Source organism: Schistocerca americana, chromosome 11 (genome assembly GCF_021461395.2).
Source record: "Schistocerca americana isolate TAMUIC-IGC-003095 chromosome 11, iqSchAmer2.1, whole genome shotgun sequence".
In the NCBI taxonomy this organism is placed as follows: Eukaryota; Metazoa; Arthropoda; class Insecta; order Orthoptera; family Acrididae; genus Schistocerca; species Schistocerca americana.
The window spans coordinates 125,885,225-125,911,803 of NC_060129.1; the positions used below are offsets into that span (position 1 = coordinate 125,885,225).

General features: G+C 43.5%; 1 protein-coding gene across 1 annotated transcript in view; it reads left to right on the forward strand.

Annotated features, from left to right (window-relative positions):
• Positions 1-26,579, forward strand: part of LOC124553365 (ankyrin repeat and SOCS box protein 2-like) — a 149,389-nt gene that overhangs the window by 116,246 nt on the left and 6,564 nt on the right. The window contains exons 4-5 of the mRNA XM_047127237.1: positions 3,760-3,773; positions 23,022-23,370. Coding sequence (XP_046983193.1) covers positions 3,760-3,773; positions 23,022-23,370 — 363 coding nt within the window. The remainder of the gene's footprint in view (positions 1-3,759; positions 3,774-23,021; positions 23,371-26,579) is intronic.

Genomic DNA, 26,579 nt, shown 5'->3' on the forward strand with positions numbered 1-26,579 from the left:
TGACAGCGATCGATGTACAGGTAATTTCTGTTCTTGAGGGTTGTGCTTCTGGAACAAATCTCAATATCTATAGCGCACTTAATTTTCCACGTAAGAAATCTCTCTCGTACCCTCATGGTTATCGATGTGCTGAATCTATATGTCCCTCATGATAGGACACACACTCATCTTTTCTAGTTATGCCACAACATAAGCCACAGTAACTTTACAATGCAATATATACACATTATACACAAACTGTGCAGTTAGCTTTTATATCTGTTCAGCAACCGAGAATATTATGGTATACCTACACTGACAAAGTCTTACAATCAGCGCTTCTGGAAGGTGATGCATCCTGCCAAGATTCTCTCAAACAAATGTTTTGAAGTCATCAGGCTTTATGTGTGATAATGAATACCGCACCTGTGGATATAATGCTTGGAAAGACATCACCACTATCGACAGAACAACAAGGAAAATGTGAATTTGTTCTTCCTCACAGTCCTAACATAGCACCCCATCCATCACATGTTACCCTCCCTGCTTTTAACATACTCGAACGTTCTCACCGCTATGTAGAGACCCCTATATCCCAGCACAATGGATGTCTTGTGAATGAATGTGGGATTATGATTGGCTCTTATCGAATTTACCCACCAAAATACTGATGCTGTCGGTGTGGAAGCACTGTCCGCCTTTTCTTTTGCTTTCTGCAGATAAGACTTTCAGAGGCAAAAAACTATTTTACACTGATCGCCATACTGCACCAACAACTAAACCTCACAATGTGCCATATATATTGACAAATACAGAAGACTCTTACTCAAGTACACTGCCCTCCCCTGAGGACAGGAGCCTGAATATTAGAGTGTGAAACTGATCTCCAACCCAGCAATATATACCCACATACAGTGTCGATGGTAAACATACAACTCATGTCCTATGCCATACAAAAATCACTGCTTTTACATTATTCATACATATACCGCGAAGACAGACAGCACTGTAGATATACTTGTGGCACTAGATATCTCCCTGTGAGATCGGTGATCATCCACTCCCAACGGGTGACCAGAGCACCCTCACCAGGCCGAAGTCACTCTCAGAACTATTCTACAAATTTGGGATCGTTCCCCCGACACAAACCCGTTACTGTTTCTGGTTTGGACCTGGTTCCCTGTTCGCTTTTTTCTACACCCATCTCCAGACTCTGGGATTACAAGGAAAAATATATTTTCGCATGGTTTGCACACAGAAGTATTCCACCAATCGCTCACGCAACATAATTCCGAAGATGCAGACCAGGAATTATTTCTCAACAAATCCGAAACTTTAGCTAGGTGGAGTGTGCTCTAGACCACTGAGTAACTAGAAACAAATAGAGAAAACTGATATTTCCACTCGTGAATACTGATGTCAGGTACGGAAGCAGTCGACTGAACAATTTACATGGAATGTAATAAAGGTCCAGTGCAAACGCACCTCCATATTCAATCTTCTCAAGTTTCCGCACGATCACCAAAGCTATCCAACACATACTAAGTATTAGTTCGCTATTCGGCTGTCTCCATTCAGACGGCCTCTGCTGTTAGCTGGAAATGTGACTCATTCCCACCACAGGCCACACATACAGGGAATAATCCTACAAAATCGGTCACATACATATTTGATCACTATACATACAAATAAATGTTATGATTGCGGTTTCAGTGAAAGACATTCGACAATGAGCAAAGTATCAGAAATACATCCTGCTGACGTCTGTGGCTCTGAAACAGAAATGTCTGTACCATTCTTATGACATGACATACTCTTCCCTTTGCATATTTTGGAACACAAACACATACTTCATAAGCCTGATGCTCAAGGTGTACCTATGATGCAGCCCCTACTACTACTAAGTATAATATTTCGTCAAAATCTGATTGCCTATGATACGAAATAATACTGAGAAAAAATCAGCGATGGGTGGACATGTCTCATAAGTTTTTCTTGTGAGTGCTACCACTGCATCATAGAAAGAGAGACGTAATCAGCCAGATGTTAAAATACCCGATCGCAACAACTACTGTATGTTACTGTCACAATCGGTCATGCATCTACATGTGCACACAAGTATTCATGTTAAAAGCTATACTTACACTCCTGGAAATGGAAAAAAGAACACATTGACACCGGTGTGTCAGACCCACCATACTTGCTCCGGACACTGCGAGAGGGCTGTACAAGCAATGATCACACGCACGGCACAGCGGACACACCAGGAACCGCGGTGTTGGCCGTCGAATGGCGCTAGCTGCGCAGCATTTGTGCACCGCCGCCGTCAGTGTCAGCCAGTTTGCCGTGGCATACGCACCTCCATCGCAGTCTTTAACACTGGTAGCATGCCGCGACAGCGTGGACGTGAACCGTATGTGCAGTTGACCGACTTTGAGCGAGGGCATATAGTGGGCATGCGGGAGGCCGGGTGGACGTACTGCCGAATTGCTCAACACGTGGGGCGTGAGGTCTCCACAGTACATCGATGTTGTCTCCAGTGGTCGGCGGAAGGTGCACGTGCCCGTCGACCTGGGACCGGACCGCAGCGACGCACGGATGCACGCCAAGACCGTAGGATCCTACGCAGTGCCGTAGGGGACCGCACCGCCACTTCCCAGCAAATTAGGGACACTGTTGCTCTTGGGGTATCGGCGAGGACCATTCGCAACCGTCTCCATGAAGCTGGGCTACGGTCCCGCACACCGTTAGGCCGTCTTCCGCTCACGCCCCAACATCGTGCAGCCCGCTTCCAGTGGTGTCGCAACAGGCGTGAATGGAGGGACGAATGGAGACGTGTCGTCTTCAGCGATGAGAGTCGCTTCTGCCTTGGTGCCAATGATGGTCGTATGCGTGTTTGGCGCCGTGCAGGTGAGCGCCACAATCAGGACTGCATACGACCGAGGCACACAGGGCCAACACCCGGCATCATGGTGTGGGGAGCGATCTCCTACACTGGCCGTACACCACTGGTGATCGTCGAGGGGACACTAAATAGTGCACGGTACATCCAAACCGTCATCGAACCCATCGTTCTACCATTCCTAGACGGGCAAGGGAACTTGCTGTTCCAACAGGACAATGCACGTCCGCATGTGTCCCGTGCCACCCAACGTGCTCTAGAAGGTGTAAGTCAACTACCCTGGCCAGCAAGGTCTCCGGATCTGTCCCCCATTGAGCATGTTTGGGACTGGATGAAGCGTCGTCTGCCTGCATCTCGTGGTCGTGCGGTAGCGTTCTCGCTTCCCACGCCCGGGTTCCCGGGTTCGATTCCCGGCGGGGTCAGGGATTTTCTCTGCCTCGTGATGGCTGGGTGTTGTGTGCTGTCCTTAGGTTAGTTAGGTTTAAGTAGTTCTAAGTTCTAGGGGACTTATGACCACAGTAGTTGAGTCCCATAGTGCTCAGAGCCATTTTTTGAAGCGTCGTCTCACGCGGTCTGCACGTCCAGCACGAACGCTGGTCCAACTGAGGCGCCAGGTGGAAATGGCATGGCAAGCCGTTCCACAGGACTACATCCAGCATCTCTACGATCGTCTCCATGGGAGAATAGCAGCCTGCATTGCTGCGAAAGGTGGATATACACTGTACTAGTGCCGACATTGTGGATGCTCTGTTGCCTGTGTCTATGTGCCTGTGGTTCTGTCAGTGTGATCATGTGATGTATCTGACCCCAGGAATGTGTCAATAAAGTTTCCCCTTCCTGGGACAATGAATTCACGGTGTTCTTATTTCAATTTCCAGGAGTGTAGATCGAGGTACGACATTACCTTTGAATATGGTCGTTTTTTCCGGACAAATAACGAAACGGTGATCATAGGAGTGTATAGTATCAGACCAGCACTCTGGTTACACATAGCCCACTATGCAACCTCTTGACAAAATTAACGCATTTTGAAAGTGATTCGGCTAAGGAACGTGGTATGTAAGCGGTATCTGCGACTCCCTTACACCGTCCCAGCTAGATATTTCTACAGTATTTGTAGCACATTCTGTCTCGATGCAATGTCAGAAGGTTGATGATATATCCACTGGGCTATAGGCAATGGTTGATTGAGAAGGATCATAAACAGTAGTAGATAGTGGGATGATTGAGGTCGTAAGAAATGTACACAAGCTTTTCAGATCTCTAATGCCACACTATCCACTAGAAATGCTGTCTGGGATTTGGAATTAAGTCTTTCCATTCAAGCACATACCTGTGTTGTATCCTACGGAGAAGTCCATTAATGATTACAGCCACTAGTGAGTGAATCATATTTCTGGCACTCTCGTATCTCGAAACGAGTCTCGTTTTTCGAATCTATCTGCTACAATAAAATTACCATATCGTTTTAGGTAGCCCCTATGCATCCTGAAAATGCCTCCTCAGACTCTACGCTACCATCCCTACACCTTTGTGCACGTGATCATTCCAGTACAAGTCGGAACTGAGTAGGGGTCAGATGAAACTATACCTCCAACCTCTTGCAACTCTGCAGAAACAGGCGAAGCTGAGTTACTGCAACAGAACTGTGTTTTGAACATTCGACAGAAATGAAGCCTGCTCCTGCAACACGAAGTAGTACAAAAGAGAGTACGGAAACTGGGGGAAGGACGTGGATTTTGCTACTGCTTTGTGGTGCTTCTCCAAACTACATACAAATACTACAGATCCACGTCCATTCACATCTATCTCCCCAACATGCTATCTTCGTTATTCTGTATCACCCATCAAAGAAAAATTACTACCTATAAAATCTCAACTAAATTCATCTGTTAGATAACTAGATAAGATTTTTACCGCATCTCCCTCCCATATATCGAAAATAAATACCGCATGCATGCAGGCATCGAGCATAAGTGACGATCCTATTGATCAACTGCAAAGACCAGTTTAAAGTTCCATCGCCTTAAGTAGGAGGATGACCATATCTCACAGACCATACTGTAAGTCGCAAGTGATGTTCCCTGTGACCCTGTCTCGTTGTTTGAAACATTATTTTTTCTGCTCTAATACGCTTTGTACACTGCCAAACATTTTGTTTTTCTGCCACGAGATCGAGATCTTTGTCAGGTTATAAACTGAAATTAAGACGCTCTGATCTACTGCCTCTCGCAGACAACAAGGACATCACCCCAAAGTACCGTTATACAAGACGTCGCACTATGGTGCGATTGACGTCATTCAAGATAGCTGCTGTGATGTCAGCTGATGACGAAATTGACGTCATCATTAAGACATTCTGATCCGTGGCCTCTCGCAGGCAACAAGGACATCACCCCAGAGTACAGTTATCCAAGACGTTGCACTGCGACACGATTGATGTCATTCAAGATGAATGCAATGATGCCAGCTGATGACGCGAGTACCGCTACCCAAGCTGGCTGGAAAGTACCACACACTCCCTGCCAAGCCCCCCATGGCGGGAAGTTTGAATTTTGGATGGAAGACAGGTCAATCGGGCTACCTCTAGATGTCGCACTGTGTAAACCATATTATTAATGCTGTTACCATGACACACCACACACACTAGATAATTTTAAATAAAAGTCATTTACAACATATGGAAACTGGAAGAGTTTTACAGCGTTGGCGTGGGTTTCCAAACTACATTTAAATTCATCTGTCACATTGATCGAATAGCTGATGACTCTGCACTCCGTTTCAACTTATTCCTCATATCGCAGGCGATCACTTTTTCGGTGCTACCCATCCTCAGAATGTGTCACCCCCCACAAAACTCCTTCTCCAACTCAAACAAGCGCTGTCAGTCAATCATTATATGGTAACCAAAAGCGTGCCAGTGGATGGATGGGATGGAAAAGACACCATCAGTGTACTCTCATAATAATCATCACAGTAGAAAGTGCCGGCCGCGGTGGTCTCGCGGTTCTAGGCGCGCAGTCCGGAACCGCGCGACTGCTATGGTCGCAGGTTCGAATCCTGCCTCGGGCATGGATGTGTGTGATGTCCTTAGGTTAGTTAGGTTTAAGTAGTTCTAAGTTCTAGGGGGATGATGACCTCAGATGTTAAGTCCCATAGTGCTCAGAGCCATTTGAACCATTTGAACAGTTGAAAGTGCGAACAATTTTAGCAATTTTACAGTAATTTCAACACCAACCAACGATGCGACAGCATGTTTCCCAGTTTCATTATTATAGCTAAACCACCCCTTCCCCACTTTGCGAGTATCATTGCGAACGTTGTTAGATGACTGTGCAGTACGTCCATTCAATCAATTCTCGAACACATAAATCATCAAAGTATACCAGACATCACCCTATATAGGAGGGCGGTTCAGAAAGTAACCTCCGATTGGTCACAGTGCGGGTTGTGGGGGGAGTAGCGACGCCATCTGTGCGTTCACGCACTCAACAGGTCAGTCGGCTTCAAGCCGTGGTCGAGTGAACGTCGTTCCTGCGCTAGTTTAGTTTTTGTGGCAGTTTGAAATGTGTGCTGCAATAGAAAACCCCGCCAAATGTGAAGTGCGTGCTGTCATAAGGTTTTTTACAGCCAAAGGATATTCTGCAGCAGCTATTCATCGTGAGCTTTGTGCCGTGTACGGACCAAGAGTTACGAGTGAAGGAGTTGTCCGTGAATGGGTACGTTTATTCAAAAGTGGACGAGAAAACGTTCACGATGAAGAGAGGAGTGGTAGACCATCATTGGTGACTGACGAACTCGTTCAGACAGTTGATGCAAAAGTTCGTGAAAATCGACGTTTCTCAATGTCGGAGTTGTCTACTGGTTTTCCACAGATTTCTAAGACTCTCTTGTACGAGATAGTGACAGCAAGATTGGGTTACCGTAAGTTCTGTGCACGATGGGTGCCCAAAATTCTTACCGACCACCACAAAACTCAAAGAATGGCCTCTGCATTAGACTTTCTGTCACGTTATGAGGACGAAGGAGAACCATTGTTAAACATAATTGTGACCGGTGACGAAACCTGGATTAAGTACGTGAACCCTGAGACAAAAGGACAATCAAAGATGTGGGCACATTCAAATTCGCCTACCAAACCAAGAAAAGCCTCGCAAGATTTTTCTGCCAGAAAACTGATGGCAGTGGTGTTTTGGGATGCCAAAGGGGTGTTGTTGGTTGAATTCATGGAACGTGGTACGACCATTAATCAAGACGTGTACTGTGAAACAATAAAAAAGTTACGACGGGCTATACAGAACAAACGCCATGGTATGCTGACTTCCGGTATCGTTTTTTTGCACGATAATGCCCGTCCTCACTCTGCTCGCAGAACAACGGCCCTTCTTGAGTCCTTCAAGTGGGACGTTATCAACCATCCACCTTACAGCCCAGACCTGGCGCCAAGTGATTATCACCTCTTCATGCATTTGAAGAAATGGCTCGGGTCACAGCGGTTTGATGACGACGAAGAGCTCAAAGATGCGGTCACAGGCTGGCTCCAGGCACAAGCGGATGATTTTTATGCAGAAGGAATTTCAAAGCTTGTGAAGAGCTACGATAAGTGCCTCAATCGCTATGGAGACTATGTAGAAAAATAGTGCAAAGATGTAGTTGTAAGATGTATATATTAAAATATTTTCATTTAACTTGGTGTATTTTTTAAAATCAACCGGAGGTTACTTTCTGAACGGCCCTCGTAAATCATCAAAGTGTACCAGACATCACCCTATATATTTCTAACAAATCGAGCATAGTGATTAATTTACGATCTATCTCTCTGCGTGTGGGAGTCACAGAGCATTCTCGCTGTCTTAGGGTAAAATTAGAAAGACCCTCCTCACACTGTCATTGACCAACCCGCCCTGCAGCACTGTCTCCGATTTAATCTGCAGCCGACTAGAAGTAGGCCGCTACACCCCACATCTCGTGAATGAACGGAGCTTGCCGAGTCCTCACCCATTCAAGTGCTTAAGATTTCTCAAGATGCACCAGTGTTGAGGAGGTTAGCACTCCTCATCGATGTATAGTAACGGATTTCAAAGCGTCATGATGTAATACGAAGTATCAGTTTAATAAGTCACAGCTGCAAAATACTAACGCGAATTCTTTACAGACGAATGGAAAAACTGGTGGAAGCGGACCTCGGGGAAGATCAGTTTGGATTCCGTAGAAATGTTGGAACACGTGAGGCAATACTAACCTTACGACTTATCTTAGAAGAAAGATTAAGGAAAGGCAAACCTACGTTTCTAGCATTTGTAGACTTAGAGAAAGCTTTTGACAACGTTAACTGGAATACTCTCTTTCAAATTCTGAAGGTGGCAGGTGTAAAATACAGGGAGCGAAAGGCTATTTACAATTTGTACAGAAACCAGATGGCAGTTATAAGAGTCGAGGGGCATGAAAGGGAAGCAGTGGTTGGAAAAGGAGTGAGACAGGGTTGCAGCCTCTCCCCGATGTTATTCAATCTGTATATTGAGCAAGCAGTAAAGGAAACAAAAGAAAAATTCGGAGTAGGTATTAAAATTCATGGAGAAGAAGTAAAAACTTTGAGGTTCGCCGATGACATTGTAATTCTGTCAGAGACAGCAAAGCACTTGGAAGAGCAGTTGAACGGAATGGACAGTGTCTTGAAAGGAGGATATAAGATGAACATCAACAAAAGCAAAACGAGGATAATGGAATGTAGTCAAATTAAATCGGGTGATGCTGAGGGGATTAGATTAGGAAATGAGACACTTAAAGTGATAAAGGAGTTTTGGTATTTAGGGAGTAAAATAACTGATGATGGTCGAAGTAGAGAGGATATAAAATGTAGACTGGCAATGGCAAGGAAATCGTTTCTGAAGAAGAGAAATTTGTTAACATCGAGTATAGATTTAAGTGTCAGGAAGTCGTTTCTGAAAGTATTTGTATGGAGTGTAGCCATGTATGGAAGTGAAACATGGACGATAACCAGTTTGGACAAGAAGAGAATAGAAGCTTTCGAAATGTGGTGCTACAGAAGAATGCTGAAGATAAGGTGGGTAGATCACATAACTAATGAGGAGGTATTGAATAGGATTGGGGAGAAGAGAAGTTTGTGGCACAACTTGACTAGAAGAAGGGATCGGTTGGTAGGACATGTTTTGAGGCATCAAGGGATCACAAATTTAGCATTGGAGGGCAGCGTGGAGGGTAAAAATCGTAGAGGGAGACCAAGAGATGAATACACTAAACAGATTCAGAAGGATGTAGGTTGCAGTAGGTACTGGGAGATGAAGAAGCTTGCACAGGATAGAGTAGCATGGAGAGCTGCATCAAACCAGTCTCAGGACTGAAGACCACAACAACAACAACAACAACAACATGATGTAATAGCAGACGCTTAAGAAGAACTAGAAATGGATGGTTTTCATGCGCGATGGAGCTCCAGATCGATGGAGTTCGACGAATTTTTGCGTAAATCAACCAAGCTACCAGCTCTGAAGTATTGTTCTAGAGTCTAGGATCAGTACCTGAAAGGTATTGGTAAGAGGGAACATAAACACCGCATTCCTAAGGCTACAATGTTCTGCGCTTAAAACGGACTATAATGTCAAATCACTTTCATTTCAAACCTATCAGTCATATGGAATGTAGCGCTGTTAATATTCCAAAGTAAGAAATATATTTCAAGCGCAGTACATACATCCTTCTTCCTGGTTCCTCTACGGTGAACTATGTTATTGAACCGTAAAACCAATAAAACTACTTCCATAAAACATGGGCTCTGTGTGATACGAGTACATTATAGGTTTCCACAGATAAATAGCGCCCACTGTTCACATCCGATCATGGTTCAAAAAATACGCTATGCCTGCATCAGCCCTATATAAAATGATTGTTAGTAATGGCGAATACCTCTTACAAGGAAACAGATAAACGCATAGCAGCAGCGTCCGACATGTGAAAATTACAGTGGGGATGGAGTACATTGGGTAAATCAAAGTTCGTTTAGAGGAATGTGTCATGTTTCATCACACATGAGATGGAAGTCCTCTGATGACCGACAGGTTTACCGTTAAAGACCACAAGTGGACAGTGCTTTAAGCCGCATACAGAACACATAACTGTACACGAAAACTGGCTATGTCCCACGACTGATGCTTCCTGACAGAACAGTGGAAACATTGACCTGCAGTAACTTCTCCTTCTCTAAAATGCATCATCAAATGGTTCAAATGTCTCTGAGCACTATGGGACTCAACTGCTTTGGTCATAAGTCCCCTAGAACTTAGAACTACTTAAACCTAACCAACCTAAGGACATCACACACATCCATGCCCGAGGCAGGATTCGAACCTGCGACCATAGCGGTCGTGCGGTTCCAGACTGTAGCGCCTTTAACTGCTCGGCCACTCCGGCCGGCAATGCATCATCAGTCAACCATTAAATAGTACCTCATTACAGCTCAATCTCAATCGATCACCCCGTCCACTCTATGTTATCCTTTAACGCAGATGCAAGTAAGTTTAAACATGCATGGTTCTCTGTCTTCCCGAAAAGCATCAAATACGCTAGTCAACTCGCATGTATCACTGGTACCTCAATAGACATACAGTATAATGCTGCCTCGGTGGAGAAGAATTGTCTGCTTCCCTGATTCCCTTTGCTTCGATGTCGACGTTTTCTCAGATTCCTCTTGCTGCCGCATACTTGTTCCCACGTACAAATTGTTCGCCGTGAACCAGAAGATATGCAAGTACTTCTTCAATTTCCCCGCATTTTGATGTGTGTATTCGATCAATTTATACCTATTACCTCGTCATTTTTCGCAGTTCTTTCGATTTTACATCATATCTATCCATGCGTTCATGACTTAACCTTTCGTACTGTGTTCTAAAATTGCTTGTAAATGTAACACAGATGCCAACACTTAGCCCAATTGTACTGATCGGAAGGTGTAGTATAGCATTGTACTCGATTGTGTCCAGTCACCTCCACATTTGGAGAGTGTTTGCTCTGTTTTCTTCGCTGGACTGCAGGTAGAGGTGGGAATGACGTCAGCAGCAGTGAACACGCATGCACGCGGCCCAGACGACGACTTGCCGCTTATTTAGATAGAGATGGGACGTCAGTATGCGTGTGTGGGCTATACCCTGTGGGTCACTATGCACGCACATAGGCTAGACACATCAGACGTGTCCCATTAGAATCGCAGGAGAGAGAAAGCGGTCGAACAGATGAGACGGATGATAGCGCTCTCTTTGTGTGGTACTGTGTGCTAAACCGATTGGACCTCGTGGTGAACACACTGTTTCCCGCCATCTTGGACGACAGCACCCATTGGTGGCAGTACTGTATACTAAGTCAGTTTGAGTCCAGACCTCATGGTGAACACACTGGATGGCTGTACTGCATGAAATTGTTTAAATAAAGACTTATGTCCAGCACTGGTCGAGTCTTCCCCCCAACCAAACCCTACTAGGAGGAGGTGGCGGTTGGGTGACTTAGGTTAGTGGAGGTGAGCTTTCTTTCCTGCCATTTTCTTAGGTTAGTAGAGATAGCCCAGTTGACCTATCTTCCTGCCAAAATTCAAACTTGGCGCCTGTTCCTAAGATAAGGAGGCAGTCAGATGACTTACATTAGTGGAGATAGCCCAAGTGACCTTTGTTGCCCACTATTTTATTAGGTTAGTAGAGGTTGCATTGTCCTGATGGAATTTGAACTCTCTCGCCAGGGTGGGGGCATCGCAGGAGGGTGTGGCAAGGGGGCGTGGCACTTTCCCGCCTTTTTGGATAACGGTACTTTGGCGTTGTACTGCCCTTGCGGTAGGGTGACATAATCGCCGCCATCTTGGATAATGGTACTTTGCCGTCGTACCGCTCTTGTCCCAATACTGACCTATTCAACACATGTAAGTATCATATTGGGGCAGTGACAGGGCGAGGGATATTCGTATATGTGAAGTGATAGCCAAAGCACTGACTGTCAACCAACAAACGGCGACAGGATGATTCTGCAGCCAATTGGAGAGTGTGGTGCCAAGTTTCCATAGTTTAAAAATGGTGGGTTGTTGACCCACACGACATTAGTAATTTTGGCTCCTGTTGGCATAAGCTATCTAGGGTTAAAATTTCGTGACTCAATTTTTCTCCACCCTGTATCAACTTCAACCCTGCATCTAAAAAGCTAGAGCCATGCTAGAGAAACGGTCTCCATATTTGTGATCAGTGCATCGAATTAACCCCGAAATATTTGTCAGATATTTGGTACAGAATGTGTGTTGGGCAGTGCTATGCTTGTTAGACTATGCCCCATTATAATATGTGAAGAACTTAGAGAAAGTTTCAATAACTCCAGAACCTGAGCTAATCTAAATTTTTAATTGTAATTTTGAACTTCAGCACACCCCAATCAATAGAAATCAGGTATTTGGGACTTTCTAAAAAACATGAAGTTAAAACTTTGTCTAGTGAGACCAGCATAAACTGAAGAAAGTGGGGATACGTATACTGACAGTCATGGCGAATTCTTTTAAAACTGTAAACAGTTTACTTACTTTTTTCCAATTGCCCACTTTTCACCTGACTTATGTTTATACATACGACCTGGAACATTGGCTACTTGATAAAATCTGCTATATAGTTTGTTACAGGGAAGATAGCGTGATCACAGGTAAAACATTACTCCGCAAGCCACCTGACGGTGTGTGGCGGAGGGTACCTTGAGTACCTCTATCGGTTCTCCCTTCTATTCCAGTCTCGTATTGTTCGTGGAAAGAAGGATTTTCGGTATGCCTCTGTATGGGCTTTAATCTCTCTGATTTTATCCTCATGGTCTCACGCGAGATAAACGTAGGAGCGAGCAATATACTGCTTGACTCCTCGGTGAAGGTATGTTCTCGAAACTTTGACAAAAGCCCGTACCGAGCTATTGAGCGTCTCTCCTGCAGAGTCTTCCACTGGACTTTATCTATCATCTCCGTAACGCTTTCGCGATTACTAAATGATCCTGTAACGAAGCGCGCTGCTCTCCGTTGGATCTTCTCTATCTCTTCTATCAACCCTATCTGGTGCGGATCCCACACTGCTGAGCAGTATTCAAGCAGTGGGCGAACAAGCGTACTGTAACCTACTTCCTTTGTTTTCGGATTGCATTTCCATAGGATTCTTCCAATGAATCTCAGTCTGGCATCTGCTTTACCGACGATCAAATTTACATGATCATTCCATTTTAAATCACTCCTAATGCGTACTCCCAGATAATTTATGGAATTAACTGCTTCCAGTTGCTGACCTGCTATATTGTAGCTAAATGATAAGGGATCTCTCTTTCTATGTATTCGCAGCACATTACACTTGTCTACATTGAGATTCAATTGCCATTCCCTGCACCATGCGTCAATTCGTTGCAGATCCTCCTGCATTTCAGTACAATTTTCCAATGTTACAGCCTCTCGATATACGACAGCATCATGCGCAAAAAGCCTCAGTGAACTTCCGATGTTATCCACAAGGTCATTTATGTATATTGTGAACAGCAACGGTCCTACGACACTCCCCTGGGACACTCCTGAAATCACTCTTACTTCGGAAGACTTCTCTCCATTGAGAATGACATGCTGCGTTCTGTTATCTAGGAACTCTTCAATCCAATCACACAATTGGTCTGATAGTCCATATGCTCTTACTTTGTTCATTAAACGACTGTGGGGAACTGTATCGAACGCCTTGCGGAAGTCAAGAAACACGGCATCTACCTGAGAACCCGTGTCTATGGCCCTCTGAGCCTCGTGGAAGAATAGCGCGAGCTGGGTTTCACACGACCGTCTTTTTCGAAACCCATGCTGATTCCTACAGAGTAGATTTCTAGTCTCCAGAAAAGTCATTATACTCGAACATAATACGTGTTCGAAAATTCTACAACTGATCGACGTTAGAGATATAGGTCTATAGTCCTGCACATCTGTTCGACGTCCCTTCTTGAAAACGGGGATGACCTGTGCCCTTTTCCAATCCTTTGGAATGCTACGCTCTTCTAGAGACCTACTGTACACCGCTGCAAGAAGGGGGGGCAAGTTCCTTCGCGTACTCTGTGTAAAATCGAACTGATATCCCATCAGGTCCAGCGGCCTTTCCTCTTTTCAACGATTTTAATTGTTTCTCTATCGCTCTGTCGTCTATTTCGATATCTACCATTTTGTCATCTGTGCGACAATCTAGAGAAGGAACTACAGTGCAGTGTTCCTCTGTGAAACAGCTACAACAATGTAACAAATTTATCGTCGCTTCACGTCCTCGCTAGGATCTTTGAGAGCCTTGGCTATTTTCTACCAATCACATTAAATCATATTTCTTATCCTTCGGCATCTGTCATCTGACTGGTTCGATGCAGCCCACCATGGGTTCTTCTCTTGTGGCAACCGCTTCATCTCAGTGTAGCGCTTACAGCCTGCGTCCTCGTTTATTTACTGGATTGATTTCAGTTTCTGTCTTCCCCTGCTGTTTGTGCCCTCGGCAGCTCCCTTTAGTAGGCTATTCCCTGACGCCTTAACGCATGTCCTGCCATCCTGCCCCTTCTTCTTTTTTTTTCGTCGATTCTGCGGAAAACCTCCACGTTTCTTATCAAATGGTTCAATTGGCTCTCAGCACTATGGGACTTAACATCTCAGGTCATCAGTCCCCTAGAACTTAGAACTACTTAGACCTAACTAACCTAAGGACATCACACACATCCATGCCCGAGGCAGGATTCGAACCTGCGACCGTAGTGGTCGCGCCGTTCCAGACTGAAGCAACTAGAACCGCTCGGCCACCAACGGCCAGCCGTTCCTTGTCATTCCACGTAATTTTCAGCATTGTTCTTAGAGGGTAGGAGGAGTCGGGGCAGACCAAGGAGAAGGTACCTGGATTCGGTTAAGAATGATTTTGAAGCAATAGGTTTAACATCAGAAGAGGCAACAATGTTAGCACTGAATAGGAGATCATGGGGGAATTTTAAAAGGGGGACTATGCTCCAGACTGAACGCTGAAAGGCATAATCAGTCTTAAATGATGATGATGATGATGTTCTTAGCGCAACTTATCAGTCATTTCGAGTCTCTCCCTTTCTTGTTTTCCCAAAGTCCATAATTCACCAATATAGAACGCTGGGTTCCAAACATACATTGATATTCAAAATTAAAGCAATAAACCGGTATTTCTACATCTACATCTACATCTACATTGATACTCCGCAAGCCACCCAACGGTGTGTGGCGGAGGGCACTTTACGTGCCACTGTCATTACCTCCCTTTCCTGTTCCAGTCGCGTATGGTTCGCGGGAAGAACGACTGTCTGAAAGCCTCCGTGCGCGCTCTAATCTCTCTCATTTTACATTCGTGATCTCCTCGGGAGGTATAAGTAGGGGGAAGCAATATATTCGATACCTCATCCAGAAACGCACCCTCTCGAAACCTGGCGAGCAATCTACACCGCGATGCAGAGCGCCTCTCTTGCAGAGTCTGCCACTTGAGTTTATTAAACATCTCCGTAACGCATCACGGTTACCAAATAACCCTGTGACGAAACGCGCCGCTCTTCTTTGGATCTTCTCTATCTCCTCAGTCAACCTGATCTGGTACGGATCCCACACTGATGAGCAATACTCAAGTATAGGTCGAACGAGTGTTTTGTAAGCCACCTCCTTTATTGATGGACTACATTTTCTAAGCACTCTCCCAATGAATCTCAACCTGGTACCCGCCTTACCAACAATTAATTTTGTATGATCATTCCACTTCAAATCGTTCCGCACGCATACTCCCAGATATTTTACAGAAGTAGCTGCTACCAGTGTTTGTTCTGCTATCATATAATCATACAATAAAGGATCCTTCTTTCTATGTATTCGCAATACATTACATTTGTCTATGTTAAGGGTCAGTTGCCACTCCCTGCACCAAGCGCCTATCCGCTGCAGATCTTCCTGCATTTCGCTACAATTTTCTAATGCTGCAACTTCTCTGTATACTACAGCATCATCCGCGAAAATCCGCATGGAACTTCCGACACTATCTACTAAGTCATTTATATATATTGTGAAAAGCAATGGTCCCATAACACTCCCCTGTGGCACGCCAGAGGTTACTTTAACGTCTGTAGACGTCTCTCCATTGATAACAACATGCTGTGTTCTGTTTGCTAAAAACTCTGCAATCCAGCCACACAGCTGGTCTGATATTCCGTAGGCTCTTACTTTGTTTATCAGGCGACAGTGCGGAACTGTATCGAACGCCTTCCGGAAGTCAAGAAAAATAGCATCTACCTGGGAGCCTGTATCTAATATTTTCTGGGTCTCATGAACAAATAAAGCGAGTTGGGTCTCACACGATCGCTGTTTCCGGAATCCATGTTGATTCCTACATAGTAGATTCTGGGTTTCCAAAAACGACATGATACTCGAGCAAAAAACATGTTCTAAAATTCTACAAGAGATCGACGTAAGAGATATAGGTCTATAGTTTTGCGCTTCTGCTCGACGACCCTTCTTGAAGACTGGGACTACCTGTGCTCTTTTACAATCATTTGGAACCCTCCGTTCCTCTAGAGACTTGCGGTACACGGCTGTTAGAAGGGGGGCACGTGTCTAATTCACGATATAATGAGACAAACTGTCAACAGACGCCCGTATGATCGTGCTCTGCACGGAAGACGGAATTCCCGTCAACGCACAACCACTCGAACGGTGACGTCAGGGTACCCCTTCAGGCGGTGTAGTGTTTGTTTGATAGTCCTACAACTGCAATCGCTGTGTGCACAATCACAGACGGTGCAGTGTGGCACACAGAAGACGCCTACCAGACTCTCTGTGGTGGAAGGCCACGGGAAGAGTGGAAGCAGGACAGTTGATAGCTAATGTGGCCTGATGGCTCAATGTTAATCCTTCTGTTGTTTCTCTAATGAGGCTACAGTTTATAGAGACCGAAACTGTATGCTGGGGTCCGGGACAGGGTCACCCTCGTGTGACATTAGAAAAGAGAAAACCGTTATTTGGCTGTAAAAGCACGACGGTACAGTCTTAGTACTGCACAGCAGCTGGCATCTGACCTCGCAGCATCCCCTGGACGTGTTGTATCGAGGCGAACGGTGTGCAGAAGGCTCCGGCAGAGTGGCCTTTATTGGTAGAGACCTGATGTATTTGTACCTCTGACGCGTCTTCTCAGAAGGGAACGCCTAGAGTGGAGTTATCGACATGCCAGCAGCACGGTCGAAAAATGGGGCAATGTTCTTTTCACAGATGAGTCCCAATTTGATCTGGAGAATGATTCCCGTCGGATTCGCATCTGGTAGGAATCTGGAACACGATTTCGGGAGCCAAAAAATTGTGGAGGATCTCTAATGGTGTGGACAAAGATTACGTTGACCACTGGAACGGCTCTTCGTGAAATTGTCCTGGTGAATCTGCAAGGTTTCACTGGTGTCAGATATCGCGACAAGACCTTGGGACCTCGTGTGCCGTTGTCGCTGGAGGCTGTGGCCGCAGACTTCTTGCTGATGGACGACAATGCTCGTCCTCATAGGGCACAGGTTGTTGATGTTTCCTTGGAAACGGAAGATATTGCACGCACGGCGTGGCTTGCTCGCTTTGCTGATTTGAATCCCATAGAGCATGTCTGGGATGCACTTGGGGGACGGGTTGAAGCTCGACAGCATCCACCAGCCACTCTGCAAGACTTGCGAACAGCTCTGCAGGAAGAATGGGCGTTACTGCCTCAACATGAGACTGATGACATCATTCACAGCATGCCCCGTCGTTGTTAGGCCTTTATTGGGGCCAGTTATGGTCACATCCCATACTGAGCACAATACCCAGTTGTCAGAAAGTGTATGCGAAACTGTTGAGTTTGAAAAAACTTTTAAGTCTTGCTTCTATTATCAGTCGCAGCATCAGAACTGCCTCTCTGCTGATCTTGCCCCTCCGAAAGATTTATTGCATCTGACAGATCCTCAATTTTATTTTACATTGTTATGTAATGTATATTGTTCCTGCCAGGAACTTTGAAACGCGAGCTGTTAGGCTGATAGTTCGATATTTTTTGCATTTCTTTATTCCTGATTTCTTCGAAAATGTGTAGATAACATTCTTTTCTGAAAGTCTGCTCCTGTATCTCCAGACTCCTGGCTTCTGTACGCCAGCTTGGATAGTCGCTTGTTGCCATTTCCCCAATGATTTTACAGATTCCGAGGGAAAGTTATCTATCGCGAAGCCTTATTTGATCCCAAGTCTTACAAAGCTGTGTTAAACTCCGACTGTAATACTGTATTTCTACGTTCTTACACATCGACTTGGTCAACTACGTCATCGGACAAGTCCTCCCCCTCATAGCGGCCTTCAGTGTATCTTTTCATGTATCAACCCCCTCCTCTGTGGTTTGCAGTGTAATTCCTATCGCATTTTTAATGTTGACTCCCTTGCTTTTAATTCCAACTGAAATTGCTGAAGACAACAACAACATCACACAACTTTCAAAAATAAAGCATCATCTGTTGATGGAATACCTTCGAATTTTTCTGAACAACTGTTCTAAATAATTTGCAGAGAATTTGTCGCGCACTTATAATGAGCTTTCAGCTGAACCAATATTTCCTAGACATTTTACTGAGGGGTTGCCGGTGTAAAATTCAAAGAACTGAAATTGTCACTGCAGGACAGTAGACTGACAGCGTTACTAAAAAAAATCATAAATTTTATGATGCGTAGCAAACAGCAGACAAAAACCTCTAAACAGAAAGAACCTAGGCCTATATTAAAGCAGTGCAGTTACAGTTACGAGCATGCTGGATCCCATATATACAGAGCGATTCATGAAGAGATGCAAATATTTTAATATGTTATTCTACAAACAAAACTTAAGAAAAAAGTTCTTATACGCATAGGACCGCAAATGTTTAGTTACGGAGTTACGGCTAGTAAAAGATTTTGCCTGAAATTTAGCAACTTCGCTACTAATATGGAGCCATCGCAAAACTGTACAAGGTTAAAGTAAAGCACGATTTCCATTTATTTGTTGTTATAGGTCTGGTGAATCTAATAAAAAAAATGTCCCAGACGTGTATCTGCAGTAGTTTTCCAGAACATCCAGAGAAGCAAAGATTATTATACAAGTAAATTTGTTTACTTTCCATTAAGAATTTAGAAACGTTTATGTCATTGTTGGCAACCGTTAAGTGAGTAGTGCACTGAAGTCGGTGGAGACATTTTTGAACATTTATTGTGAATCTATTGTGAAACTGTATGTACACTGTACAACTTCCTTAACACTGAGGTTTGTTTTTTCTGGTTTAACATGAATTCACGTGTGCTACAATATTAATAAAAGCAGATTATCTGACACATTCATACTGAGTCAGTTAACGTTATTACCACCATTTTTCCAAAACTAATTTCTCTACTACTTCTGTTGAAAACTTTGTGCATTGTCTAGAATTTGAAAAACAAATTGGGCCAAGCAGCTAATAAATTAAAAATTTTACCAAATTACTTCTTTGCTTCTCTGGATGTTCTGGGAAAATGCTGCAGATACACGCGAGAGACATATTTTATTAGATTCACCAGATCAATAAGAACAAAATAAATGGAAATCGTGCTTTACTTTAACGTCATACAGTTTTGCGATGGCTTCATATTAGCGAAGTTGCTAAATTTCAGGCGAAATCTTTTATTAGCTGCGTAACTAAACATTTGCGGACCTATGTTTATATGAACTTTTTCTTTAATTTTAGTTGTAGAATAACATATTAAACATTCGCATATTTTCGGGAATCACCCTATATATACAGGGTGGTCCATTGATCGTGACTGGGCCAAATGTCTCACGAAATAAGCGTCAAACGAAAGAACTACAAAGAACGAAATTTGTCTAGCGTGAAGGCGGAAACCAGATGGTGCTATGGCTGGCCCGCTAGATGGCGCTGCCATAGGTCAAACGCATATCAATTGCGTTTTTTAAAAATAGGAACCCCCGTTTTTATTACATATTCGTGTAGTACGTAAAGAAATATGAATCTTTTAGTTTGACCACTTTTTTCGCTTTGTAATAGATGGCGCCGTAATAGTCGCAAACATATGGCTCACAATTTTAGACAAACAGTTGGTAACAGGTAGGTTTTTTAAATTAAAATACAGAACGTAGGTACGTTTGAACATTTTATTTCGGTTGTTCCAATGTGATACATGTACCTTATCATTTCTGAGAACGCAACCTGTTACAGCGTGACTACCTGTAAATACCACATTAATGCAATAAATGCTCAAAATGATGTCCGTCAACCTCAATGCATTTGGCAATACGTATAACGACATTCCTCTCAACAGCGAGTAGTTCGCCTTCCGTAATGTTCGCACACGCATTGACAATGCGCTGACGCATGTTGTCAGGCGTTGTCGGTGGATCACGATAGCAAATATCTTTCAACTTTCCCCACAGAAAGAAATCCGGGGACGTCAGATCCGGTGAACGTGCGGGCCATGGTATGGTGCTTCGACGACCAATTCACCTGCCATGAAATATGCTATTCAATACCGCTTCAACCGCACGCAAGCTATGTGCCGGATATCCATCATGTTGGAAGTACATCGCCATTCTGTCATGCAGTGAAACATCTTGTAGTAACATCGTTAGAACATTACGTAGGAAATCAGCTTACAGTGCACCATTTACATTGCCATTGATAAAATGGGGGCCATTTATCCTTCCTCCCATAATGCTGCACCATACAGTAACCCGCCAAGGTCACTGATGTTCCACTTGTCGAAGCCATCGTGGGTTTTCGTTGCCCAATAGTGCATATTATGCCGGTTTACGTTACCGCTGATGGTGAATGACGCTTCGTCGCTAAATAGAACGCGTGCAAAAAATCAGTCATCGTCCCGTAATTTCTCTTGTGCCCAGTGGCAGAACTGTACAGGACGTTCAAAATCGTCGCCATGCAATTCCTGGTGCATAGAAATATGGTACGGGTGCAATAGATGTTGATGTAGCATTCTCAACACTGACGTTTATGAGATTCCCGATTCTCGCGCAATTTGCCTGCTATTGATGTGAGGTTTAGCCGCGACAGCAGCTAAAACACCTACTTGGGCATCATTATTTGTTGCAGTTCGTGGTTGACGTTTCACATGTGGCTGAACACTTCCTGTTTCCTTAAATAACTTAACTATCGGGCGAACGGTCCGGACACTTGGATGATGTCGTCCAGGATACCGAGCAGCATACATAGCACACGCCCATTGGGCATTTTGACGACAATAGCCATACATCAACACGATATCGACCTTTTCCGCAATTGGTAAACGGTCCATTTTAACACGGGTAATGTATCATGAAGTAAATACCGTCCGCACTGGCGGAATGTTACGTAATACTACGTACTTATACGTTTGTGACTATTACAGCGCCATCTGTCACAAAGCAGAAACAGTGGTCCAACTAAAACATTCATATTTCTTTACGTACTACACGAATATGTAATAAAAAGTGGGGGCTCCTATTTAAAAAAAAAAAAAAAACGCTGTTGATATCCGTTTTACCTATGGCAGCGCCATCTGGCGGACCAACTATAGCGCCATCTGGTTTCCCCCTTCAAGCTAGACGAGTTTCGTTCTTTGTAGTTTTTTCGTTTGACGCTTATTTCGTGAGATATTTGGCCCGGTCACTGTCAATGGAGCACCCTGTATACCTCGTATCATCTCACACACAAATCAGAACTAGCCATAATGTTCTTGGCCTCTGACAAGATGTATGACTGAGTCAACTGCTAATAGGTGTTTTTTATGTACAATATTACACTGGTTGAGGCCTCCAAAATATAAGGGCAGGCTTACGACAAAACTATCAATAAATAGCCTGATTCAGTAGGGACGGCTGCTGTTTACAATGTTACACGCAAACGACATCGAGCTCCTCCAGATGTCCCACATGACGATATGTCAGGAATATGTTTGTTGATCAACAAGAACGAAGTTCTGTAGAAAATCAAATTCTAACAAGTAACTTTCAAGCAGAAGGAGTGAAAAACCAACTACAAGCTGGGAGTGTAATTCTACCTACGATAAAGAATTTTGTAAGCTCAAAAGGGTAATCTTCATTAATGCATATGTCAACAGTAAAACAAATGATTTAGCGGTGGTTTTCCCACTGGCCCTGACATTTATCGCAGAATACAGACAGCAGTATGTTTGCTATTATGACATTGTGACATATCCAAGTTACTTAATATCGTAGTATTGCAGGGCACAGAAGTCACTGCAGTTGGAGCTCAATCAATGGCGCTCAACATAATGGAAAACCAGAAATAACTGCAAAAAAATTCATAATTCTGTATCATAATGTCCCTTCATGACCGCTAGGAAAGACATCCCGATCAACATAGACGGAATAAATCGCCAACTAGGCTATATTCCGCGCTATTACTTGGGCACCAGTATTGCTAGCAGGTAGCAATAATAATTTCATGTTGGCCGCACAAATTAAAGCAAGCTGGCAAGACGTATTTAATGATATTATCACTATCAGAGAAAACTTGCAAATGATGCTATTAAGTCCACGTTTACATTGCCCATCGTTTACATTGCCCATCAACTTGACTTAGTCATAGCTAGGCGTACTGGTCTCAAAAATGTGCTACTGACACGAAGTTATCATAGTGCTGATTGCAACACAGACCACGCCCTAGTGGCGTGCACATTGAGGCTCACTCCTAAGAAACGTCACCACGCTAAACCGAGAGGTCATCCCCGTATCAACACAGATCGTGTTCATGACACACAAAGAAAGCAGGATTTTGCCAGTAATTTTGAAAGTGCTTTCTCAGGAAACGTGCAAGCAGAAAGGAGTGTTGATAAGAAATGGGCAAAACTCTCGGGTGCAATCTACAACTCAGCAGTATTGGCCTATGGAATAAAAGGAAAAAGAAATAAGGACTGGTACGAGCAAAATTTGGAAGAAATGGAACCAGTCACTGAGGCTAAACGGAATGCCCTACTTGCTTACAAAAGAAACCCAAACTCGAGATGACCTACGAAAAGCAAAGAACAGGGCACAGCAAACATCCAGGAGATGCGCAAATAACTACTGGCTGAATTTATGTGCAGGTATAGAGAAAGCGACCGACTCTGGGAATGCTAAAGCAATGTACGATGGTATTAAGAAAGCAATTGGACCAACTGTCAGGAAAACAGCTCCTCTGAAGTCCAAGACGGGTGAAGTCATTACTGATGAAGGCAAACAAATGGAACACTGGGTTGAACACTACCTCGAGTTGTATGCAGCTGAGAATGAAATTAGCAAGGATGCATGTGACGCCATCAAACAAATGCCCGTTATGGAAGAACTAGATGCAATGCCTACTATGGAAGAACTTAGTAGAGAAATAGATTCTCTTGCTAATGGAAAGGCCCCAGGTGAAGATGGGATCCCTGCAGAGGTTATTAAGTATAACAAGTCTGTTCTTATACTAAAATGTAGACTTTCACGGCCGGAAATAGCATGTCCATTATAATTATCCGGGCTGTTGATGAATTTTGTCTCAATTCCCAAGGTGGAAGGTCCATCGACCTACGGACCCCCTTGAAGATGTCTCCCGCAGTCGGAGACGAAACGTTGGGAATTGAGACAAAATTCATCAACCGACCACGGCATAACAGCCCGGATAATTATAATGGACAAGTCTGTTCTGCTCAAACATTTATATTCACTTATCACAACCAGCTGGGAAGAAGGTTATGTCCTGATGAGCATGCAGAATTCGAGGATAGTTACTCTATATAAACAGAAAGGGAATGGAAGTGACTGTAACAATTACCGAGGCATTTCATCACTAAGTGTAGCCGGGAAAGCTTATGCCAGAGTCATCCTAATGCGATTACAGATCTTAGCTTCCAGAATCTACCCAGAATCTCAGTGTGGCTTCAGGCCCAGCCGATCAACCATAGATATGATCTTCTCCTTAAGACAGCTGCAAGAGAAATGTCGTGAGCAGCAGAGGTCACTTTATATTTCTTTCATTGACCTTGTTAAAGCGTTTGATTTAGTGAGCAGAAATGGGCTTTTCAAACTGTTGCAGAAGATTGGATGCCCACCTAAACTACTACAGATAATTGTCTCTTTCCATGAGAAAACACAAGCAACAATTTGCTTCAACAGTAAAAAGTCAGAAGCATTCCCTGTTATTAGCGGTGTGAAACAGGGGTGTGTGTTAGCTCCTACATTATTAGGGATTTTCTTTTCCCTTCTGCTCAGATTTGCCTTTGAAGACTGTGAGGAGGGAGTGTATCTACATGCGAGGTCTGATGGAAATCTTTTCAACATTGCTCGCCTCAAGGCCAAGACCAAAGTAAATACAGTTGCCATCCGTGAGTTGTTATATGCGGACGATGCAGCTCAAGTAGCGAACACGGAAGATGAGCTGCAGTATATAATCAACAAATTATCACATGTGTGTGAAAAATTTGGTCTACTCATCAGCCTTCAAAAGACTAAGATCATGGCGCAGAGCACTACCAACCTTCCATCCATTAGCATTGATGGCAATCCTCTCCAGATAGTTGATGACTTTACCTACTTGGGATCCACAATATGTAGCAACTTGTCCATGGACACTGAAATTACTAACAGAATCGCAAAGGCATCATCTGTCATGGCTAGATTGAAAAACAGAGTATGGAACAACGGACTGCTTACCACAAAAACTAAATTAAAAGTCTACAACGCTTGTGTTATAAGCACCCTTCTCTATAGCTGTGAGACATGGACAATTCTTTCTAGGCCTGAATCTCGACTCAACAGCTTCCATCTCCGCTGTCTCTGGAAGATCCTTCAGATCTCTTGGAGAGATAGAGTACCCAACACCGAAGTCTTTCATCGTGCAAGCACAACCAGCATCTTTGCACTCCTGAGTCATCGACGTCTAAGATGGTTGGGACATGTCAGGCACATGGATCCTGAACGGATACTGAAACAGCTGCTGTACGGCGAACTTCAGGAAGGTGTGAGGCCAGTGGGACGACCGCATCTTCGTTTCAAGGATGTCTGCAAGAGAGACCTGACCAAGACCAGAATCAATCCAAGTCGCTGGGAAAGCACTGCAGATGACCGTGTCAAGTGGCGAGTAACTGTGCGCAATGGCGTCAAGCTCTCAGAGGACGAACGCACGCAGGAACAAATCAGGAAGAGGACAAAGCGAAGAGACAGAGCGGCTTCTGTTCGAAGTCCCTCAAATTTCACACCTCCAAACTGCAGTAGGGACTGCCATTCTCGAGTGGGACGTTTTAGCCACAGCAGACGCTGCAGACTCTGAACCAAGCATGCTACACCATCATCCCTCAAGGATGGACGGATGCCATTACATTGCCCATAATGTCATATAGTAGAGAGAACGCCGTATGGAAGTGGATGACAGGAAAAAAATAGCTTTGATCACCAGACCAACTGGTATTCACACCTAATTGAGGGACTTTAAGGAAAAGGAAGCTTGATGGCTCTCATGCTTCAAGAATAAAGGGCTCGTTTTATCTATCTCTCAAACTGAAAGATTAAAAACAGCGATAAAAAGGAAACTGAGATTTTAGTCCTGCTATGGCACAAGACCATATTTCAAAAATCTAAAAATACTAACATTTACAGCCCTCTTTATACTAAATTGTCTGATACACACAGAAGAAAACCAACACAGTCACAAACTACGACAATCTATCCATCACCATGACACACGTATAAAACAGCAAATTGACATCCCAGTTGCTAGACTAAAGAAAATTCAAGATAGTTACAGGTACATGGGAGTAAAACTATTTAACATGTTGCCAATAGAGGCACATAATGTGTCACTGAATGAGTTTAAAAGTATCACAAAGAAATGGCTTAGAGAAAAAGGTTTTTATACACTAGAAGAGTTTATAATGTGCACTAAAGATGATTTTAAGTACCGGTACTAATATAGTTTCACTTAGATTAAACTTATACATGTAAATATAATGCAAATACCTTGTGCAGCATCAAGGACAAATTTTTGTGTCTTATTAGACAATAATGATCTACAATATATGACACCATTTCTATTGGTTATGTAAACTGTATATGTACACAAATGACGATATCAATTGCATTTTTAATGCCTAAAGATGGATAATAAAATAAAAATAAAAAAAGATTTCAGTAGTCATTACAGGTTCATTACGTTGTAGATGCAGTGTATCACTGATGCCACTTAATTTCAATGCATCATCAGTGATTAATTGCTGATTGACACATTTATTTATTTCTCTATCATCAGATGAAACATTTTTGTAATATTTTTGTCGATTAGAAAGAAAAAAATTAGACTACAAAATTATGAATTTAAAAAAAATGTTTCCAGAATCATAACATTAGAAAACCATTAAGACAGTAATTTCATTTATGAAGATATTGCCCTTGGTACTCTTCTCACTAAGTCATGAGTTTCCTCCATCTCCTGTTAGTTCTTTTTCAGAGATCATACATAACATTAACTAAAATGCGCCAGAGAAACAAGTAATACATAAGACAATGAAAGCTGGCAAGAAGTATTTTAGGTTGAATTATTATCGTCAATGAAGTTCTCAAGTCTATAGTTCTTGATGGACATTGCAGAGAAAATGATAGAAAATGAATTGTGAATGTTTTGGAACACT